The following is a 25,657-nucleotide window of genomic DNA, read 5'->3' on the forward strand; positions in this document are numbered from 1 at the left end:
TATGTGGAGTACGTGAAGTAAACAATCTAAGGCATAGCGCCACGTGGCAATGTTTCTTGTTTATGAAGGCCTTTTAATATATTATTATAGATTGGCTTGAGATAGTGTGATTTGATCTGATTTTGAAATGTGAATGGTTTTAAAGTAATTTTCTGAACTAAGGTGATTCAGTCAGTTCTGTCCCCCCCCCCCCCCCAACTCTTTATTGATATGAATGTGCACTTGTTGAGATCTAGTTTCTTAAGTAGCGAAACTACTCGCTACTTATTTATGGTGTTATTGGCGTACAACAAAAAATGTGAAGTTATTTAAACTTAATGCTATCCAGGCCTTGTATATTGCTTAGTGTTCTCTAGGCTGTGTATATTCATTAGTGTTCTAGGCTATGTATATTGATTAGTTATACTCGAGGCAGGATACTAATATGCAGTTTTGGGTGGTGCTATATTTTTTTGTTTCAGTGGGATGTCTGCATAACAAAATTCAGGAAGGCTTATTATTCCTCTTTACAAATGTTTTCTGCTTTGAATTATGAGGTGCACGAAGGCTTTTACCAAGTCACTGGAACTTATATACACCCGGATGCCAACATCACTTGCAGATATTTTTAATCTGGTTGCTTCTTTCGCTTTCTTTTTAAAGGTGGATACTGGATACAGTTATTGCATCACTAGTTTCATGTCTGGAGAATGTGCTACTGTGGTATTCAATGTCTCTCCTCCCTTATTAAATGCTTTATTTCCAACCTTCCCATCACAGACTATGTCAAGGGTTGTCTGAATCAACTCTATGATAGAATTTTGTTGCAGTGCCTTTTTATCTTCCCCTTGAATATGTGTTCTAATTTAACGCATAGAAATTGGATCTCCCGTGCTGGATTTTGCCAACAGAAATTTTCTTAAGTATATTACACCTAACTAAATTTGACAAGAATCTTGGTACTTGAGTCTTGTATTTCACTTAGTCCATGCTGAATATGCTGATTCTATCATGTGTTGATGACTGAGGACCCATACTTCCCCTACCCACTATATTTTGTCCGTGAAGAAGATTTGTCAAACTGCTGCTTGACTTTCCTGTAGATGATACAGTACTAATGTAAGCATGATTTATTTTATAATAGTAAAGATTCTTTCTTAATTGAAAATTATCTGTAATCTAGATTATGGTGGACCTTTGTAAGATGTGGAAGATTAGCCAACGTGGTAGAAATCGAAAGAAAGAAGATGGAAGTAGATTGTATTGGATTGTACATATTATTGCTCTCTTTATTGAAGTTGATCATGCTTTTTGGTAAAAGGAACTGCTAATAGTGCAGATAAAGTGGATACTCATGGTAGGAATTATGACCTCAACTAGCAACAAGTGCTTGGATCGTAAAGGCTTGTTCTAGTTTAACTAAAGGTTTTGGTTTGAGCCATGGTAATGTAGCATCACTTGGTGGGAGGCATGTTTCGGTTTAAATCGGATTAGTCGGAGTCTAGTAGGCTTTGGATTATTGGATGGTTTTCCATTTTTTCACAAAAGGAAAATAAAAGGTTTAGATATGGGAAAAATCACGAGCTCAATTAGCAGAAGCATTAGTACATGATTCCACAACCGTTTATACGTTTTCGAACTGGGATATTCATTCTTGTCCAGCCTTTAGGCACCTCACAAACGGGGCTAAAATTCGGTAGTTACCTTAATTGAAGTCTAAGTACAGTTAAGTTGTTAAAGGTATTTAAGATATTTTGTCTGTGCACCTTTTGCCATTATGAAGAAGAGGCAGTACCTTGTGACTAGTGAGCTCCTTTGTGGTCTGTGGGTGGTATGATCAGTCTTAAAGTGATAATGGCTTGTGTTTTCTGACATTTTTCTTGAGCAATCGAGGACCCCCAGTAGTAGAACTTTTAGTAGATGAATTACAAAAGTACATTGTTTTGTTGTAGAAAAGTCCTAAAATAAAGTTGAGTTAAATCATCTTTTTTTTTTTCGATCCTTTTCTTTTTTTTCTCCCTTTACATTGTGTGGTAGCCTCTTTCTAAAAGACTTAAAATGACATCGTGGAAGGAAGTGGGGAGGTCATACAAATCTAATAAGTTGCTCATGAAGTCGTGAGGATTAAATCAACATTTCATGCGCGAGAAGGTGGGAAAAGTTGAGTAGATACCTTTCCATCTTTCGTCCTAATTTGGAGTTTTTGACTTTCATCGAAGACCTAAACTTTTTGCAAATCCCAAGTTCAACTGTTAGTTCAAAATCTTTACTCTTTTTTTTTTTCCCAAAACTACCTTATAGAGGTAATTAAAAAGTATCTAGTCCAAAACTTTGAATAGCATTGCCAGTTGACAGAAAACATTAGATAGGTTCTGTCAAAATGCCCAATTTATGTTCCCTCCCTCCTTTTCTTATTGTAAAATTATGTAAACGTCCCATAACATTTACGGCCTGTTTGGTAGTCGTTAATAAATTGCGGTAATGGGAATGAATTTTAAGTGTAATTTTATTAGGGAAGTACCCTTAAAATCTCCATGGGGAGGCATTTTTTCTCCAAGGACAAGCAATCTCACCCCTAAACTTGTGTTTTTGTCTCTAAGGGGAAACAATTTTCATTACCACTCATTACCACCCTACAAGATGGTATTGGATGGGAATGAAAATTCAAGAAGGAAAGTGGACACTTTAGGATAAATTAGCATTACCATGGTAATGGACAATGATATTTTCCACAAATTTACACAAAAATTCATTCCCATTACCACCATTTATAACCAACTACCAAACGGGCCGTTAGGGAGTGTTCAGTTCATTTGATTTTGGTATGAGGTATGGGTTTAGAATGAGTAAAACCCATACCTAATGTTTGTTTAATAATTTGAGAGATTTAAAACCCATACCTCAAACCCATAAGGTATGGGATCTAGAAATCCAGGGGGGTTTGATTCATACCAATACACTTAGGTATTAAATAGAAGAAAAAATTTCATTCCTAAATAAAACCAAAATACATGGTCTTAGGTATCAAGTTTCAAACATATACCACCTTGATTTCATTCCTAATTCCAAAACCATACCACTATATGAACCAAACGCCCCCTTAAAGTAACAATATTCCACTTTGCTCCGTTGTTAACTTCCAATAACTTCTATTTCTCCGTCCTGTCAATTAGAACCAAACGCCCCCTTAAAATAACCCTAATTGACTAATTGAAGCATTAACACCATAATAGATACTTTTCAAAACAAGAGATGGATGAATTTGGAATGTCGTTTCTACCACATATTGGGTGAAAACTTCGTCTTTGATTGGAGAAGAAGAAGCTCTTATGCTCTAAGTTTGCAAAAACAAAGGAACTACGAAAAGATAGTAGATAGTAATGGAAGGAAAACAAAAGGTGGGGCCCTTTGACAGAATCTACTACTTTTTTTAATTAACTGGTAGTGCTACTTAATGTTGTGGGTTTTTTAAGGTGAGTTTTTTTAAAAAAAAATTATAAGGTATTCCCCTCTGTATCAGAATACTTTTAGGGGAGTTTGATTGGTTGAGTGGAAAGGGAAATGATTTGAGAAAGGGTTACAAGGAGAATGGAAAGGTTTACCCTTTGATTTTCAAAGTTGTTTGTTTAGATACTAGCAAAGAAAACCCTAGTATTTCCCACCACCACAGCTTTTCCCTTAAAACTACCACCACTCATGTAAAACTACCAACTTTTCCCCTCCTCCACCGCCGCCGTCGCTCTTCCCCTTCCCTGTCGCTGGCACGCCGCCCCTTCCCCTCCTCCTTCGTCACCCCTTCTCCTTCCCTTCGCGGCCACTGATTTTTGCGGTAAATCTTTTCTCTTTCCTCCTCTCTTGTAGATCTAAAGTTTTTCGGCAAGGGAGAGGTGTTTTCCATGGAAGGTGGTGGTTTTTGTGTGGATTGTGGTGGTTTTCGTGTGGATGTGGTGGTTTTTCATGTAGAGATGTGTTTGTTTCCGGCGGTGAATTTGGTGGTTTCGGGTGTAGATCAGTGATGGTGGGGTGTGGTTTCGGGTTGATGGTGGTGGTTTCGGGTGTGGATCAGTGGTGTGGTGGTGGTTTCGGGTTGATGGTGGTGGTTTCGGGTGGTGGAGTGGTGGTTTCCGGTGGAGGGGTTCTAGGGTGGTGGTTCTGGTGGCAAAGTGGTTGTGGTCAAAGGTGATGGTCAAGGGTTTTCCATTCCCCCATTTCTAAGTGGAGGGGGTAGTGAGGAATCAAAATAGAGGGATTTGGGGTAATGGAGGGGAAAAGAGGGGAAACAAAACCCCAAATCCAAACAAGTTTTAAGGGAATGGAATCAACTAATTCCCTTTCCCTTTCTTGTAACCCTCTAACCAAACGCCTTAACACTTATAAGCGCTCATAGTTTTAGATGATAAGTTGTTGTTTGGTTATCAATTATTATTTTATTGAAAAGTAGATGTGACAGGAGTTAATAAGTAGTAAAAGCAACATTATTTTATTTGGTGGAGAGAGAGTGTGAGCTAATGGTTAGAGTTGGTAGGTAGTACGAGTTATATTAAATTATTTGGAGGAGAGAGAGTGTGGACCTATGGTTAAAAAGGTAGAAAGATTAAACTAATTGTGGGTCATATTAAACAACAGAATTGTAAAAAGTATTTTGGTACAAATGAAAAATGAAAGTGTAAAGAGTGTTCTGGGACGGAAGGAGTAGTTATTTTCAAAAGTCGGTATTTATAATGTAGTTTTTGACGAAAAAGAAATGATCATTCAACGTAAGGTGTACAATGGAAAAATTCTGACTTTTAATAACCAGGGTAGAAGATTTAGTTATCGTTTTTTGGGATCCTAGATAGGTTAGTTTTCACGAAATCTAGAATTTTTTTATGATTCTTCCCTATTATCACTCGATTTAACTTTCTTTCTTTACCACTCCATCTATAGAGCTAACCTTATGAATTACCCCATTTGCGCTAGAAGAATTGAACACTTTTTTTCCCGTTTGTCTCCAATTAGTTTCAAAACTATCTTTTAACATGGTGCCACTGTTAGTATATGAGTCTTATAACTCCCTACTAGCTATTTTATATTCGTTAATAAAATAATACAATACTTCCTCTCTTCCAATAAAAGATATCTCATCAATTCATATTACATCTAATATTTGTTAAAATACCATTTGGAACTACACTACATGTAGTAAAAAGTGTTCATATCTGTTTAGGATGAAGGGAGCTTCATTTGTACTTCTAAACTGTTAAGATGATTTTTGTTTGAAGAATGGATGATGGTGAACCACAAGGACTTTCATGCAAGTAAAAGATTACTCTATATACGGTATACATAATTACTTTTTTCTCTTCATTCTAACCGCAAAAATAAAGGTGGTATAAACAATTATGGATTTTACTTCAACCTACTCCTTAAGACAAATTTTTATATGGCTACCTTCGTTTAAAAACTTTAGTACATAAAACCCTTTCTCTCTCTGCGATTTCCCTTAAATCAAACCCTAAAGTAAAAGTTCAACTAGTCGCCTTGCAAGCTCGCTGGTAGCCAGCGTGGATACACTGGTCGCTGGCGAGCCTGCCCACTAGTTTGTAATAGCGTCTTCCTCTCTGTTGTTCTCTACGGCCGTCCCTAGTCAATGTTTGTATCGTGTCTCCCCTCTCCCCATCCCCCGTTCCCCTAATGGTTGGTGTGGTTGGTTCCGTCAAGTCTCCCCTCTCTCCATCCCCTCGTTCCCCTAATGTTGATGTTTCCTGTCGAGTTTGTCCTCGCGCGTCGAGTCAGCCCTCCCTAGTCCTTTTGTTCGTTAGCCTTCCTCCTCCTCCCCTTCCCTTGTTCCCCCATGTTAGGTGTATGTTGCTATAGTGCGTCTCCCATACGCCTTCCTCGTAGCGCTCATTTGTTCCTAGTTTCAGTGCGTCTCCTCCCTCCCTTGTCCTCTATTAGGTGGTTTTAGTAGTTCGACTTCCCCTCCCTACCCCCTGTTAGGTGTTTTAGTATGTCTTCCCCTCCCCCTTTCCATGTTCGTTGTTGTGTTGTGGCTTGGTTGGTCAGTTCAGCTGAGTGGTTTGCTGCAGCCCCTGTTTGGTTAGTTGTCGTGACTTAGGTGAGGCCGGTTCTCTTGAGAAGCGCCAGCGAAGCTCGTATAGTGTATCCTAGTAAAGGTTGCTTTTGGCTATCGTCGGTAGTCCTTCAAGTTGTTTCAGTCTCGTATTCTGTCTTAGCTTTAGTTTAATGTATGTTCTTCCAGATCTAATATCGCTTGCCTTTTTGTGTATGGATGTGTTTGGGTGTTCGTTAGTAGTGATAAGCGGGCAGTGCAAGGCTCTTGATTTTTCATGATAACGGAGGATCTAGGGAATGGTGAATAAAACAAATGATTCTAAAGTTGCCGTGGGGTTTATGCCGCTTTAGGACATCGACGACCCGTTTGGTAGATGTTAATAAATTGCGGTAATGGGAATGAATTTTAAGTGTAATTTTATTAGGGAAGCACCCTTAAAATCTCCATGGGGAGGCATTTTTTCTCCATGAGCAAGCAATATCACTCCTAAACTTGTGTTTTTGTCTCCAAGGGGAAGCAATTTTCATTACCACTCATTACCACATACAAGGTGGTATTGGATGGGAATGAAAATTCAAGAAGGAAAGTGGACAGTTTAGGATAAATTAGCATTACCATGGGAATGGACAATGATATTTTTCACAAATTTATACACAAATTCATTCGCATTACCACCATTTATAACCAACTACAAAATGGGCCGCGAGTGTTCGTTAAGATAAGAGGAGGTTCTCAATTTAGATCTGTTGGCATCGTTCTTCTAGGTTGGAGATTGTGAGGTTGAATCTTCGGATTCGTAAGTGGGGAAAAGTTCATCAATCTAACTCGCCTCAATTTCTCGTGATCGCTTCAGGTGTCATCACACCTAAAAAATGCATCTTGTAGGAGGCCCTCCTATTTGATTTGGAGTAAGTTATGACCTCCACCTCTTTCGAGTTTCAGTCTAATGCGACTAAACTCTGGGTACCCTCGCAGCAGGGTCAGAAGTCATCAAAGGATGTGACTTCATTGTTATTGATTCAGTAGAATCGCAGGAGGTTGTTTCTCTTCAAGGACCTTGGGATTTAGTATCTAGTGGACATTCGGGTCCATTAGCTATCGTGCATCAGTCTCTCTCGAAAGATCGTCAGAATTTCGTATTACAAACAGGCTCCCTCTCATATCAGGTCTTTTTCATGAAGACATATCATCCAACCTCACTCGTCATATTTCAAGACAAACTTCTTTTGGACTGGACATGTAATAGTTAGTTTTTTATTCCTAAAGTATGTACGAGCTAATAAAGCTCTTGTTCATATTAGTTTGTGTCTATTTAGTTGTATTAGCATTAGGCTATACTCAAGTTTTAATTAATGCAAATTTTCTCGATGTCAAAAGAAGACAAATTTTTATGAGTAATTGAGGTAGTTCATATGCCCCGCTTGGGATCATGGAGGTGACTGAAGAACAATTGTTCTTATTCAAGTCCTTCCTAAGCCTCGAGATAAGGAAGAATAAAAGCTCCTTTCTCATTGCAGTGTTCACCGCCAAGGAAGAAAACTTGTAAAAGAAAGATAGACAATGCAGTTTTAGGTAATAGACAAACTCATCATATTCACTACAGAATACATATTCTTCCAACTTTTGAATGTTGTTGAAGGAACTCCACGATAGCTTGTAGTACGGATACTCGAGATGACAACTTTACTATCTTCAGGTTAATGCTATCCAACATTGAGAGAAGATGAGATGAGCTACACTATACCTAAATTGGTGTTTTAGAAAGATATAATCAACATGCAAGTGATGAAGCTCATCAGCCTTGTAGTGCTAAATACCTCTCCAGAAATCAGTACATCAGGTAGGTGTCCTAGGATTGTAATTCTCTTTGGCAGTGTGCCAATGATGAGCTTTAGTTATTTATGTTTCTTGTCTTGTAGTAATCAAGGTAGTAGTCAGGTGGCATTATACCATTAGCAAGACATCTTCCTAGGTATCTTCCTTGTAATCAGTGGGATCTATTAAAAGGACCATTCCTAGGTTGTTTGATTATCACAAATGAGTGAAGTAATGAAATGAACTACAACCAAGTTCTACTGAGAAAACTTATTACCTTATTAATATTTTTATGATATTAGAGCCAATGCACTTAAAACCTTCAAAGTATAAAATTTTCTTTACTTTGAAATTGGGATCTTTAAAATGACAGAAAATCCACCTATAAAAGTAGAACCTACAAACCCTTTATTTCTGCACCCTTCAAATGGAAAAAAAATTTGTTTTCGCAGATAAATTTCAAGGAACTACAGATCCTGGAGAAGATCCATGGAAATAGCTCTATCTTCTAGAGGAAAGCTAGGCTTTGTAACATGAGTTCCATTGAGAGATGATAAGGATGCTGTAAAGAAATTAAAGAAGCTTGGAATACATGTAACAACATGATAATCTCATGGATTATGTATCAGAATCAATTAAGGCATCTGTCATGTTTGTTAACAGTACAAGATGAATATGGAATCAGCTTGAGAAGAGGTTTTCCCTCACAAATGACTCGAGACAATACAAGCTTAGTAAAGAACTCTATGAAACTAAGAAACAAGGGGAAAATTCAGTGAGTATTATACACTGATGAAGTGTTATTGGGAGGAATTAGAGTCTTTATATTCTTTACCACCAATCACCAAGATAACTACATAAATCACTGCATTTGTGGATGCTTCAACAAGGCAACAAGAAGAGAAGCAAAAACTCCTCCAATTTATGAATGGATTAGATGAATCTTGTGGTACAAAAAGAAGTAATCTTCTTATGATGTCTCCATTACATATTGTGGAGATTGTTTGCAGCTTTCTGGAGCAGGAAGAAGCTCAGATGGATATCTTGACTCAGGTTTAGGAAAAATTGAAACTATTGCTATGTTTAGCAAGGGACCAGGGGGAGGTGGAATCAGTACACCAAATGCTACTCAATGCACTGTGTGTAGCAAGACTAATCATACAAAGGATAATTGTTGGTTTGTGGTTGGATTCGCAACAAAATATAACAAAGTGAAGAATCAAGGTGAAGATAAGATGAAAAAGAAGTCACAACTTTCAGGGAAAATGGATGAATAGTAGAATAAATGCTATTTGCTGCGGTGATTAACTGGCCTATTGCGGCGGTTTTGGCCTCGCAGCAATTAAGGGGGCAGCAATAGGTAATTAATATATTGCTGCGGTTTTAAACCGCAGCAATATTTGAACATATTGCTGCGGTTTTACCTGTAAAACTGCAGCAATATATTTATATTATATATTAGCAAAATTGAGTATATTGCTGCGGTTTTCCTTAAAAACCGCAGCAATATACTCCATTAGGTCAAAAATTTTTTTTATTTATTTTGCCATTAAATTCGAAATTGAACAAAATTCAGAAAAATAGCCAAAATTTATAAACTTTCATCAAAATCTAGCTACAAAACGAAAAAAAAGTTGAAGACAAACTTAACATTATATCATAAAAACTTAACATTAATTCTAACACATAAACAAAAAAATAAAAAGACAAACTTATATTACATCAGAACAAAAGGAAAAAAAACAGATCTGAAATAATTAAAAAATGATCGTAATAATAATAAAAACGAAAAAAATAAACAAATACAATTGAAAACGAAAAAAAAAATTCTGAAAAACAAACGAACTCGATCTTGGAGTCTTCCATCTTCAAGCCTCGATCTTCGTAGGAATCTGGGCGCGCGACAAAACGAACAGACAGGCGAACGAACAGCCGACGAAGAACCAAAGAACAGCCGACGAAGAACAAACGAACAGCCGACGAAGAGAAAGCAGACGCGCGACGAAGAACAGCCACGAAGAATAGATCTGGGCGGTTTCCGGCGAACAGAACAGCCGACGAAGAACTCGAGACGCTGCGTTTCTCCGTAGTAATCTGGGCGGTTTCCGGCGAAATCTGGCGGAAACGACGAGGGAAAAAAGAGAAAGGGAGAGAGAGAGAGGAGATGAGGGAGGAGAGGTACTGATGAGGGAGAAGAGGCGTGAGATTGATAGAGGAGCTAGATTGTTGATAGAGGAGAGAGAGAATATGAGGGAGAGGAGAAGAGGCGTGAGATTGTTGATAGAGGAGGAGAGAGAGAGAGAATATGAGGGGGAGGAGAAGAGGCGTGAGATTGATAGAGGATGAGAGAGAGTGAGAACATTTAGGGTTTAATTTAGGCGTGAAGAGTGGGGTGGATTATTTTATTATTAATTTTAAACGCCTATTGCTGCGTTTTTTGTAGGAACCGCAGCAATAGGTTCAAATAATATTTTTTAATATTATTTTAATATATTGCTACTGTTTTTATCAGAAACCGCAGCAATATATCTGGTCAAATAGTCAAAATTTTTTAAAAAATTTCCGTTGAAACCATATTGCTGCGGTTTTCGGCCAAAACCGCAGCAATATGGTTATTTTATATTTTTCTTTTTTTTTACGTGATATATTGCTGCGTAGGGGTAAAACTGCAGCAATATCACCGCAGCAAATAGCATTTATTCTACTAGTGAAAGGAAAGCAAGGAGGGGTCAAGATTGTTGCCAATGCTCATAGACAACATCAAAGTGATGATAGGTCAACATCTAGCAATATCACCATCACAACACAACAGTTGAACAGCTGTGGAGACTCCTTCCAGCTCCATCCAAAGGAGGTGACTAAGATGATGAGATGGACACAACCTACTAAGGTATGATGTCATGTCATTTTGTTGATTCAGTTAAAAATGGCAAGTGGATAATGGATTCTAGAGCATTAGATCATATGACATGTTCTGTGTCTTTGCACCAAGATGTCCATGAATGTAAGAACACTCCATTAATTAGCCTGCCTACTAGAGATACCTTAAAATTATTTCACGTTGGTAATGTGAAACTTTCTAATGAGATAACACTAAAAAATATTCTCTATATTCTAGCATCTAAACATAACTTACTCTCTTTTGATAAATTATGTGAAGAAATGAACTATAAAGTGGTATTTTTTTTTATAAGTTTTGCATCATTCGTGATTGTGAGAACAATGAGGTAAGAGGTGTACGAAAGGGGGAGAATGGTTTGTATTACTTGTTTAATTTAATGAACCAATTCTTAAAACTCTGAAAAATATTAGAGCTCAGACTGGAGTGACATTTGGAAGAAAAAGAAGATGACTATGGATGTAGATGCTTGTACAGAGGTTCTCAGTGTGATAAAGAATGTGCCTAAGCTTAAAGAAACTCTATGGAATCACAAGATGGGTCATGCACCCAATGAAAAGAGTCGCAATGATAAAAAAAAACTAGATGTGAAGAAAAAAAATGTGAAGATGTGTATGTAACTTGTCCCTTGGCAAAGTTTACTAAGATGCCATTTGAAATAAGTCATTCTAGAGCTGGTGATATATATATGGACATATGAGGTGTATTTAAGGTCAGTTACACGGGAAAGTATAAATACTTTCTCACTCTAGTAGATTATTTCTCTAGAGTAACATATATAGATCCATCTATTGAAATTGAAGTCTGATGATTTCAATGACATTGAGAAATTTGTGAATATGGCAAAGACTCGGTTTGGAAAGGATGTGAAAATTATAAGATTTGATAATGCTCTTGAGTTTGAAGACCGTAAATGTAAGTTTTTTTATATAGAAAAATGGAATAGTGCACCAAATATCTTGTGTGGACATGCCACAACAAAATGGCAGGGCTGAAAGAAGGCATAGAAACATTTTGGAGATGGCAAGGGCATTAAGGTTTCAAGCATGCCTTCCCTTACAAATTTAGGGAGATTGTGTAATAACAACTATCCATATTACTAACAGACTACCAACTATTGTCCACAATGGAAAAATCCCTTATGAGTTATTTTATGGGAGAGAATATGAATATAAGCACCTTAGATGCTTTGGGTGTTTAACTTTAGCTTACAATCCTGAGAGGAAGAGTGATAAATTTCAAGCTAGGAGTGTTGCATGCATCTTTATTGGGTATTCACATACACAAAAGGGATACAAATTGCAAAACCTTCTTACAAGTATTGATTTTGTGTCTAGAGATGTCAAATTCTATGAAATAATCTACCCATATAACATATTCCACTCAACCTCTGCTCACAACTCTAAAAGATCTCACTAGTTACCTGTTGAAGCCATGATAGGAGATAAAATTTATGAAAGTGAGAGTGAAAAAGAAGATAATGATGGGAAGGCAGAACATGAAGTGACTGAGGAAGAAGTGAGAATGAAAGTATGCAACCACATATTAGTCCAACAAGGTCAAGTAGAGATCACAGAGCTCTTGCTCGGCATTCAAACTATCATATAAGTGATAAATTTGTTCAAAAGGTTAGTGAAGCTCAAGTAAGTTCTCACTTCACTTGTCTTGTGAATTCAATTAACAAAGCTCATGATCCAAAGCACTTTAAAGAAGCATCAAAACATAAACATTGGCTTCAAGCAACGAATGAAGAGTTGGATGCATTTGAGGGAAATCATACATGGGAAATTACAAAGTTGCCACCAAGAAAATATGCCATTGGAAGCAAGTGGTTATACACCACAAAATATGACCCTAAGAGAAAGAGTACAAGGTTCAAGTCAAGACTTGTAATCCTTGGAAACAGACAACAGTATGGGCTTGACTATGGTGAGACATTTGCACCAGTAGCCAAGATGACCATAGTGAGTTCGCTTCTTGCTGTTGCAGCTATATGCAGGGATGGTTTGCTCACCAAATGGATGTAAAAAATACCTTTTTACATGGTGAGCTAGAAGAAACAATCTATATGAAATTCCCTTAAGGATATGGAGGAGATGGATTCAAGTTTGATACCAACTCTCAGCGGAGTATGCTGGAAAGAATGATGGTAACACCAAAGTTTGCAAGCTTTTAAAATCAATGTATGGGCTTAAACAAGCACCAAGACAGTGGTTTGCAAAGTTGAGCACTATTATGAAGAAAATGGGTTCACACACTCAAGATCAATTTATTCACTTTTACAAAGCAAGATAAAACCATTTTACTGTTATCTTAGCTTATGTAGATGATTTAATCTTGGTTGGGAACAACTAGAAGGCATTGAAGCTGCAAAAGAAGTATTAAATATTCCGAGTCCAAGATGAAGGATATGGGTGAATTTAGGTATTTCTTAGGAATTGAAGTTCACAGGATCAAACAAGGCATCTTTCTTTCACAAAGAAAGTATATTGTAGATCTCTTAAATGAGGATGGCCTTATTAACTACAAGCCCTTGAAGCTTCCCATGGATGAACATGTAAAGTTGCTCTCCACTTCTAGTGGTCCATTATCTCAGCCTTGACTTATCAAAGACTCATAGGGAAGCTAATCTATCTAACTCTCACTAGGCCTGACATTGCATATATGTTCTAAGCTAATTCATGCATCAACTAACTTCTGCTCTTTTTCAAATCGGGAAAAGAATCCTATGATATTTAGCAGGCTCTACTACTTAGGGCATATTACTTGTTGCTCGGCCTGCTGCTCAACTTCATGCTTATTGTGATAGTGCTTGGGCTGGATGCCCCAACAAAAGAAGATCTACAATTGGGTTTTGTATTATGCTAGGAGAATCACCTATTGCTTGGAAGCTAAAAAACAAATTGTTGTTGTTAGATCAACAATTGAAGCTGAAAATAGATCATTAGCTATGACTGTTTGTGAAGTCATATGGGTAAAACAATTGTTGAAGGAACTGAGACTCAAGCATCTTGGCATAACATCCATTTTCAGTGACAATCAAGTAGCCTTGGCTGCATATTCAGTTCATCATGAAAAGACTAAACATGTTGGCATTGATTGCCACTTTATCAGGGATCAAGTCAAGGAAGGGTTGATTAATCCTACTTACATTCCTACAACAGAACAAGTGGCTGACATACTTACTAAGGTATTAAGCATTGATCAACTACAATATCTCTTGTCCAAGCTGATAGTTAAGACTTCATCTTCCACTCAGCTTGAAGGGGGAATGATGAAGCCCATCAGCCTTCTAGTGTTGTAATACCTCTCCTGAAATAAGTACATCAGGTAGTGATGTCCTAGGACTGTAATTCTCTTTAGCAGTGTGCCAATAATGAGTTGTAGTTATTCATGTTTCTTGTCTTGTAGTAATCAAGGTAGTGGCCAGGTGGGATTGTACCGTTAGCAAGGCATCTTCCTAAGTATATTTCTTTTAATTAGTGGTCTAATTAAAGGACCATTCCTAGGTTGTTTGATCATCACAAAATGAGTGAAGTAATGAAATGAATTACAGTCAAGTTATGCTGAGAAAACTTAACTTATTAATGTTTTTAGCAAGAAACCGATGCCTACTTGTATCTCTTCTCACACATGAGAAAGATTATTAATGCATTTCATAAGTGGACTGCAAAATTGAATCAATTTTGAGCAACTTTTCTAAAAACACATTGTTAATAAAGTTTACCTCAAAACATCAATAAGGATGAAAAACCAAGGTTCATAAGCATATTCTAGTAAGAATTGTTTTAAATGTTGTGTTTAGACCTTAACATTTCTTAAGCACCATTCCCAACTTGATGGTCAAGGAAAGAGCTTCAATGGACTCCTTGAAGAATACCGAGGCTATTTTGTTTTGTCAAGTAGAAATGACTTGTATAGTTACTAAACAAGGCACAATGCTACTTTAATACCCGGAAAAGCTTTGCCTCTAGTAGTAGCCCATTTGAGCTAGTTATAGGCAACCATCTCTTCTACAAATACATCGAGTCGAAACTAGCTAGCTGAACAAAGAAGTCGTCAAACCTAATAATTCACTAAAAAATGGCTAGAAAAAAGTAGCTTAGCACATTAAAAATGAAATATAATGTTGTTTGGTGATGTTAAAACTTAAAATCCTTCCTGAACAATCAAAGTTCTGATTAAATATTTGTGTTAATACACCACCTAACTTTAAACCGACCTGCTTTTTAACTAGTATTTGTTTCAATTATCAAATATATTATATTCACAAATCTCATACTTGTTTATTAGTTTTTCTTAATATCTTGTGTAGTGTAAAATTGAAAAATGGACGTTATGACATAATAATAAAATTGTTTTATTAAAACTTCTAAGGAATTTAGGATAAAAATTACAATTTCGATGGAGTTAGGGTAAAAGAATGTTATTACTTAATAAAAGTGTTAGAGATTAAAAAGTTTGTCTATGAATTTATGATTACATATAATTACAAGACTTTATTATATTTTACTTTGAAACATTAAGCATATAATTTGTAGTGGATTAGTGGTTAAACACTCACATTTTATTTCAAAGGTCATTTGTTCGAATCTTAGTAACTACATATTGTTAACATTTTTAAATGAGATAATAAACATGTGTATTAGAAGCTTGAGCATAGTGCCACGTGGCACCATTTATTTGATAGCAACGCCTTTTAATATATTTGTATAGATTATTTCTTGTAACTATTTAACTTCTAAATAAATTAGTACAAACAATTTAACAATCTAACATTTTACCAATTAATAATACCTAACTAGTTCTTAAACCCGAGCTACGTCCCAGGTAATTATATCTTCATTTATTAATATTTTACTATGAAATATAACATCAAGTATTACTTGGTTTGGGGTTAAGACATTAGTATAAATGCTTATGATGATGTGACTGAATGTTACGTAATATATTTTCTATATTTTTAGTGTAGGACATTGATTGAGTGACCTTAAGGGTTACCAACCCTCTTATTATTGAATTTTCATTGGTTAGGAATACATTAAAACATTATATTTATATATCTTCTCTCCTCATTTATTACATACATATCAATATTTTATTCTAATGTGTCTAAGAGGGTTGGCAACCCTAAAAGCATGTACAATGGTTGGTGTCTCTCCAACTAGCTCTCCACACTCTCTCTCCTATTCTCTCTCTTCAAGCTACTCTCAAGAGCCATGTCTAAAAACACCCAACAACAATAAAATCCTTTAAAGAGCTCTCCATTCAACTTTTCATTATTTTGTGGTCCCCATGTCAATAAATGAACCTCATTTCATATTATGATCAAAGTTATATAAATTAAGTTATTCATGTACATTAAATATAATTACAAATTAATCTTTTTCATAATTTAAGCAAAGTAGAATTTTTTAAAAATAATATAATTATGAGTGCTAATATTTAATTTTCATAAATTTGGCATGGAATGAAGAATTAACCTACAACATGAAAAACTAATTTTTAAATATCCAATATTAGGCTCATTTTATAGATAAAGGAAAATTATACTTGTTGGCATACTAATTATTACCATCTTTTTTTTTAATTTTTATAGAAAAGATCATTAAATGGTTGCATGAAGAAAATAAAATTGAAGTAATTACAATAAAAAGTAGGTCCCACACATTGGAGAGTCATCTCTCCATCAACCCAAATGGTATCTCCCCCAAGAGCCCTTTTGCAAAGTGTCTCCATGGAGAGACACCCAAAACACACCCAAGAGCCCCCATTGTTGGGTAAGAGGTGGCTCTCCATTTTCTCTCTCCTTAGAGAGCTAGTTGGAGAGCTAGTTGGAGAGCCCCATTGTACATACTCTAAGGGTTACTCAAACATTTTCCTTTAGTGTATATGAATTACATGACATAACACACTCTAAGTTCATATTTTTTTAGGTGAATAGAACGCACTTCTAAATCCTAACCATCAAACTATTATTCGTCGACCCGTGTATCATGATGGTCTGTACTCCTTAGCTTGACAAACGGGGTGATTGGAGTTGAATTGAGTGGTAAATTGCAATGGACCCAAAGAATGGTGTATAAATTATAATCCCTTTTTGGAGTTTGGTCATTGTCACTAACGTCAAACTACCCTTTTACTCTTCTTTGCAAACCAATTCAAAAGTTACTAGAACAACAAGTAGAACACTAGCTTATATACGACCCTCAACCATTTCCATTTCTCTCTCCTCCTGCAGGCTGCAACATATAACCTTTTCTTTCTTCCCGGGCTTTCCCACTTTCCTCAGATTCTCTCTCTCTCTCTTTCTGTTCATCCCATCTTCACAAATTAAACTCCACAATAAATAACTTTTGTCCTCTTCTAGAAAATCCCACAACCTCACCTTCCTCATTAACACACTCTCAACTACCTCACTTTCTCTCTCCTCACTCACTCACTCACTCACTTACTTACACTCTTCCCCATGCGGCGGCGGCGCCATTAAATGGGTTGCGTAATCAGCCGGCGAGCTGCCGGAACTCCACCACCGGCGCCGGAAAACAACCACACACACCGGCGACGCGCATCTTCTCTTTCCTTGAGAAGAGAATCACTCTCCCCCAATAATAAGCTTCCACGTAACTCCTCTAATTTCTCCACCACTGAGCTCCGTCAACGCCACGTCATCGTCGACCCTTATGGTGCTGGCCCCACCACACACCATGGCTGGCCTACGTGGCTTGCTGACGTTGTCGGTGATGTCATCAATCGTTTCTCCCCTCGCCGTGCTAGCACCTTCCAGAAGCTTGATAAGGTTCCAAAACTAAAAGTGCCTTTTTTCTGAGTAAATGCAATTATTATTATTTTTTGTTAAAAATGAAATCATGGGTTTTTTGTATTTTGATGAAATAAATGTGGGTTTATTTTTTAAAATTTGCAGATTGGGCAAGGAACATATAGTAATGTATATAAAGCAAGAGATTTGGTAACAGGGAAAATTGTAGCATTGAAGAAGGTTAGATTTGATAATTTAGAGCCAGAAAGTGTAAAATTTATGGCAAGAGAAATTATAGTTTTGAGCAAACTTGATCATCCAAATGTTATTAAACTTCAAGGTTTAGTAACTTCAAGAATGTCATCAAGTTTATATTTGGTATTTGATTACATGGAGCATGATCTTTCTGGACTTTCTGCTTCACTTGGTGCTGGTAATAAGTTCACTGAGCCTCAGGTTCTTTTCCTTTTTTTTTTTTTCTCTTATCCTTTATTATTATTGTTATTGTTATTGTTATTAAATTATAATTATAGAAATTTGTAATTTTATTTTATGTTATATGATTTTGGTGTTTGTTTAATTGATAATTTTGTATTTTAGTTGATTTAGGATCTGGGGTTTTATAATTTTTGATTATTTATGTATGTTTTTGTCTTTTTGTTTCTTGGGTTCTTTCTTGAATTTTGTTTTGCCAGTAATTAAATAGAGAATCTTGAGCAAAGGGGGGCCTCAAGTTCTGAATTTTTTTTGTATTTAACTAAAATTTGTGTGGATATAAAACTTAATGTATAAGTTTGTCTTGTTCTTACTTGGGGAAGTATGGGTTATCAATTATCATCTTATGTCCTCTTCCTCTGGAAGTAAAAAATGCCAAGCAGATCAAAATACAGGAGTGACTGCATTAGTATGTTAGACTGGAATTTACTGCTGTTTGTAGCCTTTTTTTTCCAAATCTTTTTAGACACTTGTTTGTGGTCCTTATGTTTGTCTTCCCGTACGAGCTTCACTTGTTTTTGTCCTTCATATTTTGGTTCTGTGATACAACTCATTTATTCTAACAACTACTACATCATAGATTCATAGTATGTGCCTTGCCTTGGGTGGGTTTGCAGCCTTATCGCTACCCAAGCTTAAAGTAATAGAGATACCATATTGGATGAGGGAAGTAGAGTAGGACAGATTGCCTGCCGAGCAAATTGATTTCATTGATTTCCTTTACCAGCATTAGTAGCGTGGATAGGGCCTTCTATGCATGAACTCAACCTCTCAGGTTTCAGTCCCAGGTTTTGTTCAGAGTGGTAAACTTTGAAAGGAAAGAGAAAAGGACTTCTATTTAGTGAAGTAGTTCCAATTCTGGCAAGACATTTCTGCCATTAGCTACTTATATTGAAAATTGTTGAACACCTTTGGGCAATTGACACCAGGAGCATGTGAACAACTTTAGCCCATTATCCCATTGTTTGGGTCTATATTGCAATGCTGCTTCTAATGTAATGTTCTTGGTTGTTCTAAACTCAACTATTCTGAAGCATATAAAATTCTGCAGACTAGGCATTCTAATTATCTCTAGAGACTTGTTTTGGCTGTCTCCGGCATCTTCCATGAAGAGAAAGAAGATGCATTTAGTTTCTAAATCAAGTTTGTGGATTAAGTATTTTGGTAGATGCTCTGAAAAGTATTTATGACATGGTTGATGTATGGATGTTAGGTCAATTGTGATGATGTCTTATCTTTGCATGCACATGTGAAGAAGTGTTAGTTTTATATAATATCAGAAGTTTCTGAGATTTAGAAGGAGAAACTTAACTTGATACGATGCTTTACTTGAAATAGATAACTTTCCGTCATAGAAGAATTTTATCAGTGCTTTGCTCTCTGGGTAGAATTGTTGAAATTAACTAGGTTTAAACTCGGTTAGGGAGGAGTGCAAGTTACTGAATTAATGGGTATTTGGGTTACCTTCGAAATTCGCAGCTGCTAGTTAGTATTTAGGACATATGACAATCCGTGTAGAAAAGTTTCTCTATGTGAAATACAGAGAAAAGGTATGCTAGTCATTTTGCAAGTTTGGAGATTCACAACTGTATAAGCAGAGTAGTAAACTAATATCCATTTTTTTTTTCATTGTGCATTTAAGAATAAAAAAGGATTCTGTCTTCCTGCTATGTAAAAAGGCAAAACTGTTTGAAGGATAAGCTGTTTGATCTGAAAGTTTGATAGTTTGCTTTTGGTATGAGCTCATATAACTTGCAGCTGCAGGCAACTCCTGAAGTTTAAAAGTGTCAAAGTATAGTGTTAAAAAAAAAACACATATACAGACATAGTTTAATGAACCTAAAAACAATGACACTAATTTAATTTATAGACGATAGTAACTGCTATCCAAGTACAATGAAAATTCAAAAGTATAGAGTGTTGAATCAAAATGCAATGATGTCGAAGTCTTAGTTCTCCTTATTTCCTCTTCTAGAGTTATGTAACACAAAAAATATGAAAAGCTATCTGAATAGATCAATTAAAAGCATAATTATTTAAAATTATGAGAGTTTGCTATAATTGTAAAACCTCACTCATCTTGCTGGCAAAGTATAATGCGTTTTGTCATTTGGAAATGGTGGCTCCACCGTTAGAAGCTGCTGTTTTTCTGGCAACATCTGAAAGTTTGCACCTGCAGCTTGTGAGTTGCAAGAGCTTCAATCATCAATGACTGAATTTTGGTAGTATCTGAACTTGTACAAAACTACTTGGCTAATCCTCACTGCAAACTAAAAAAAGGGGGGGGGGGGGAAGAGGACTTGCCGTTTATGCATATATTATTGTTATGTGGCTAGAAAATTAAATTGGGCAGCGGGTGCTAGACCTATGCTTACTCCCACTGTAGCTTCACCTATGCTTACAGCCCAATTATGATATTTAGGGTGAGGGTAGCAAAAAAGAAGCTGCATAAGATTGCTGCATTTGTGACTGTTTGGCAAACCTAGAATAATCCACCTCACCCATGCCCGAAGTGTGCCTGAACCTCAAAAAGGTAGATTTTGGCTTGAACTGAAAATGAATGACTTATGTTAATTGATATTCCCTCCGGTTTTCATTAGTTTACGCAGTTATTTGGGGCACGTTTGCTGATGCACTAATTTAAACCTTAATATTTCTAATTAGCAATAAGCAAAAATTACAAAAAATTAATATTTGGATAATACACATTGAGCCAAATCTAACAAGATCTCATATGAGTATATTTTTCTTTATGTACAAATAAAGAGAGAAAGTCAAAGTCATGTATGTGAATAATGTTAAAAGTCAACGGGTAAACTAATAAAACCCGGAGGTAGTATTTCACAATAAACTAACTGATAATAGGCCTGAATATGATGCGACTAGGATTTGATCTAAACCTAAAGACTCATCAATTGAATATGCCCAAACGAAACCTGATTTAAAATGACATGTTTGCCACCTCAAAAATTTGCTCTTCCACTTTGACAAAAATGCACTTCTTTTTTCTGTTACATAGGTCTTTTTTGGCATCCTTATTTTCAAGAGCTGCTGGTTTTTCTGAAATGTTGATGTTAATCAGAATTTATGAATTTATGAGGTGAATACCTTATCTTTCCTTCGTCCCTTTGCACAATTCGTTCCTACAGTAAATATTCTTTTCTTTGGAAATTGAATAGTCTCTTTAGCTAAATGTGCAGATACAACATTGCTATCTCTTGTTCTGCTCTCCCCAATCCATTCCAACTTTGTTGACCCTGTTTCCACGACTTTACATCCAATTTATATGTTTGCTGCTCTGATTTTTATATAATTCCTGCTGGTTTCAATTGAAGAGGCTGACTGATTAGTGCTCACGGAATTGTTTTACAGGTAAAGTGTTTCATGAAGCAGCTATTCTCTGGGCTTGAGCATTGCCACAATAATGGTGTTCTGCACCGTGACATTAAAGGTTCCAATCTCTTAATCGACAACGAAGGGGTTCTGAAAATAGCTGATTTTGGATTAGCTACATTTTACACTGCCAATCAAAAACAACCTATGACTAGTCGAGTTGTCACGCTTTGGTATCGTCCTCCAGAACTGCTTCTTGGAGCCACATCTTATGGTGTTAGTGTTGACATCTGGAGTGCAGGCTGCATCCTGGCAGAGTTACTAGCTGGGAAGCCAATTATGCCCGGACGGACTGAGGTGTAGCACTTCTCTAAAACCTCAGGTTTCAATTGGCAGTTTTTTTTTTTTTTTTGTTTGAAAGGGTTCAATTGGCAGTTTAGTAGTTTACTTTCTCCTATGTGTCGTTTTTAACCCTTGTAATTTGTGTGACTGTTAATCTGGGATGCAGTGCTTCTCTCTTCGTTGACCATCTGTTTTTAATTTTTTTTTTATATATTTGTTCCTAGGCTTTATGTTTCTGACATATGTTCAAGACTATTCATCCACGACTATTTCAACTGTGTTGCCAGGTAGAGCAGCTTCACAAGATATTCAAGTTGTGTGGCTCTCCATCTGAAGAGTACTGGAAAAAATATAAGTTGCCAAATGCAACACTTTTTAAGCCACAGCAGCCATACAAGCGTTGTGTATCAGAGACCTTTAAAGAGTTCCCATCTTCTTCCCTCTCACTTGTTGATGCACTTCTTTCAATTGACCCTGAAGGACGAGGCACTGCTACTGACGCCTTAAGTGGCGAAGTAAGTATTTTGTTGAGCCCTGCATGTTTTGAGCTTAAATCTATTTTGCCAAAAATGATGAGAGTTGCCACAGTCCTGTAGTGGAGCAGTGTATTACTTCATCAAGTGCACTGTCCTGGTGAAGTTTTCACATCATTTAATCAAGACACCTACTTTACCTGTCCTGAATATAGTGCCTTCTAATTATTTAACTTAACATCACAGAGATGCTGGCAGAAACTTTATGTTGTGGTTCATTGAGTTCAATGAACATAAACAAGTCAAGTTGGTGCCAAAGTTATAGACATTTTTCCATATATTATTAAACTTAATAACATCTATTCCCTTCTTCCAAGAAAGTTACCTTACACTGGTGAAAGCATAACTCTCATAGCTTTCATAGTCTATAGTAACAGTAGAGGCTGTAACATCTTCTTCAAAGCTAATCTTGGGTCCCCTTTTTTGTCAAGTATGAGATTAGTAACCACTCATCAGCTAGCATCACGTCCTGCAGGATCAAACAATCTCATACAAATGGAGACTCTGAAGTCTGAATAGCAATTAGCTGCTCAGAATGATCTTATTGCCTAGTTTAATTTTGAGTTATGCAATCTGTGCTCTTTAGCTATTGAGTTTATAGCTGGAGTAGAATCTTCTACACCTTGGTCCTCTTTAAACTTATATAATTTATTTGGTTGCCTTCATGCACAGTTCTTCTCCTCTGAACCTTTTGCTTGTGAGCCATCTACTTTGCCAAAGTATCCCCCCAGCAAAGAAATGGATGTAAAAATACGGGATGAAGCAGCGAGAAGGTTTCAGCTTCTACTTTTATTTTTCAATTGTGATACTTTTAGAATTTTACTAACAGTTGCCAATTTTCTTCAGAGTTCTTACTGTTGAATCAAAATTTTCTTAATAGGCAAAAAGGTTTAAGTGGAAAAACTAGTGTTGCTGATGGTGTCAGGAGGGCTAAGATGCGTGACCGGGCTGGCCGTGCAATTCCCGCTCCAGAGGCCAATGCAGAGCTACAAACAAATTTAGATGTATGTCAATAAGCTTCTTTTTTTTACCTAATTGCTCTTTCACCTTTAGCTTGTGTCACTTGATTTGGTGACTGGAGCCAATGGTTTGCTGTGGTAGCAGTTAGTAAAGACATAATGATAACCAATCTATGAGACTGATTCTTTTTTCTTTCTATCTAAAATACCCCCCTATTTTTTATGACATTCCAAAAGTGTTCCTGCAAATATCTCCAACTACTTGAATGCTACCCCTGAAAGTGATCCAAAAATCCACTCTTTGAGATGGGTAATGGCCTAATGGGTTTATCAGCCCTTCAGTGGAGGACGTGCCTTTGAGCCTGTACCAGGCAATTACCTGAATCACTACATGTCCTGATGTCCTAACAGAGGTCCTGAAAATGAGTTCACTTTAATCTGTTTACTTAACACGTGGGAAGTTTGTTTTGTTGTAGCGACTAATTGTAGTGCTTACGCTTGATTTTTTCAGAGGATGAGATTTGTGACACAAGCAAATGCAAAGAGCAAAAGCGAAAAATTCCCGCCACCCCATCAAGATGGAGCTGTTGGAGTCCCTGGGGATACATCAAATGATGGTCCTCTATCATTTGGCGCAGCAGACCGTTCCTTCGATACATCAAATTTCAAGCCCACATTGTCAAAATCCAGAACTGTAACACCTTCCGAGGGGCCTTCAAGGAAGAAGAGAACCAATAAAGAACCAGAATTGGCTTCGGCGTGGAAATTCTTCCATGCATGGAAACCATCAACCATTGGGGTGTCTATGGATCTCATGTTCAAGGGTAAAGGGTCAATGACACGGGTTTCTAGCAGCAGAAAGTAAGATGAAGAATTGGTTCCGAGTTTTTGTTTTCTCAAATGGTGATTCAGAAAATTTCTTCAATCATAAATTCAACTCTTATTACAAGTTTTGGAGGCACAAGTTTTTTTGTATACAAATACACTGAAGTAGATGTACAGTTGGTCAATAGCTAGTCAGTGTTACCCTATTATTTTGATGTTCAAGATGATGTCAATATGCTGTTCGTTCTCTCGATATTTTAGAGTAACTTAAATCTTGTCACACTTTACTAGATCAAAATTCACTTCAGACGAGTTAGGTGTGTAAGTTATTTAGAGAAAACTCAAAGAGGATCCAATTCAACTGGACTTTTAATTTGGATTTTTTTTTTCAAGTCATATTGGATTGGAGGTTTGGATAAAAAGAACTTAATAAACCGGCATTTTCTTTAGTTGTCCATTGGAAATTCTATTTTCTATGAGAATTTCCATTTACCTAGGAGGGTCTAGGTAAGTTATTTCCTCCATTTTGTAGGAAATAGAACTTCCTAGGAAGTTCTACTTTTCATGTTTTTACCAATCAAACAACAACACATATATTTACTTCATAACAATTCCACTTTCCCATTCATTTGAAGGTTAACCAAACAAGCTCCTAGATTCTAGCAAGTTTTTTTTGGGCCTCACTTTTCGGGAACTCGTGGTAAGATAAATTTTCTCTGGGCCGCTCTCGCATAGGACCATTCACCCAGAGGCCCAACAAGCACTAAACCCCCCCTTCCCCAACAATATTATTTGAAATTTTTGCTTCCATCAAGATTTGAACCTTGGTCTCCCATGTGGGAGATAGGAAGTCATACCATTGGATTCAAGGGTCCTTGGTTCTAGATTCTAGCATATGTATACCAAATTTTTTTTACCCATACCATATTTGTATTTTTTTTGTTACCTACTTTAACTGTGCATGTTTGTCAATTCACTTTTTTGACTTTGAATATCTTTCATGACTTATTAATAATAATTATAACGATTGGAAATTAATTAAGGTTCCGTTCTTTTGGACTAAGAGAAACTGAACTGAACTGAACTGAAAGAAACTGAATTGATCTCTGAAAGAAGCTGAACAGAACTGAAAGTAATTCCAAAACAACGGGGCCTAAGTACTCATTGAGACGAATTAAACAAGACCCTCACATTACAATATTTTTTCTTATATATTGAGTAATTGGTCTGGTAAGAGACCACCTACTTTTAATTTAAATTAGGCACGACCCAAGACCATATTAAGAAGAGAATATGCTACCATTCTTAATATAGTAACTACTTTAATCTATTTGGGGACCAGTTTAATTTATTTAGGAGCCAACTTAATCTATTTCGTGACCACATTCTTTAGTCCATTCAGTGACTAGTTTAATCCATGTAGTGACTAGTTTAATCCGTTCGGTAAGACTGTCGGGTTATTCTTTGAAATTGATGTTGTAGTTCAACAATCAAAGAAAACAAAGGAAGGAGTAAAGAAGGGATAATTAGGTTAGTGTGAGATGTCTAGTGATAGTGTTGAAATGGAATGAGCTTGTTAGAAGAATGCAACCTTGAGTTTATCCAATCTTATGTTAAAATTAGACAGTCTATTCTAATAATTTGTGTATATTGAAAACAATT

At 36.5% G+C, this 25,657-nt stretch overlaps 1 protein-coding gene across 1 annotated transcript; it reads left to right on the plus strand.

Moving 5' to 3' along the window:
* Positions 1 to 16,933: 16,933 nt before the first annotated feature.
* LOC104893883 (probable serine/threonine-protein kinase At1g54610) lies at positions 16,934 to 24,277 on the plus strand. The gene is made up of 7 exons (XM_010680012.4): positions 16,934 to 17,547; positions 17,674 to 17,964; positions 21,376 to 21,693; positions 21,966 to 22,193; positions 22,884 to 22,984; positions 23,092 to 23,215; positions 23,682 to 24,277. The coding sequence occupies exons 1-7, from the start codon at positions 17,239 to 17,241 to the stop codon at positions 24,033 to 24,035; spliced, it is 1,725 nt and encodes a 574-aa protein (XP_010678314.1). The 5' UTR covers positions 16,934 to 17,238; the 3' UTR covers positions 24,036 to 24,277.
* The last annotated feature ends 1,380 nt before the right edge of the window (positions 24,278 to 25,657 follow it).

This window comes from Beta vulgaris, chromosome 5 (genome assembly GCF_026745355.1).
Source record: "Beta vulgaris subsp. vulgaris cultivar EL10 chromosome 5, EL10.2, whole genome shotgun sequence".
Classification (NCBI taxonomy): Eukaryota; Viridiplantae; Streptophyta; class Magnoliopsida; order Caryophyllales; family Amaranthaceae; genus Beta; species Beta vulgaris.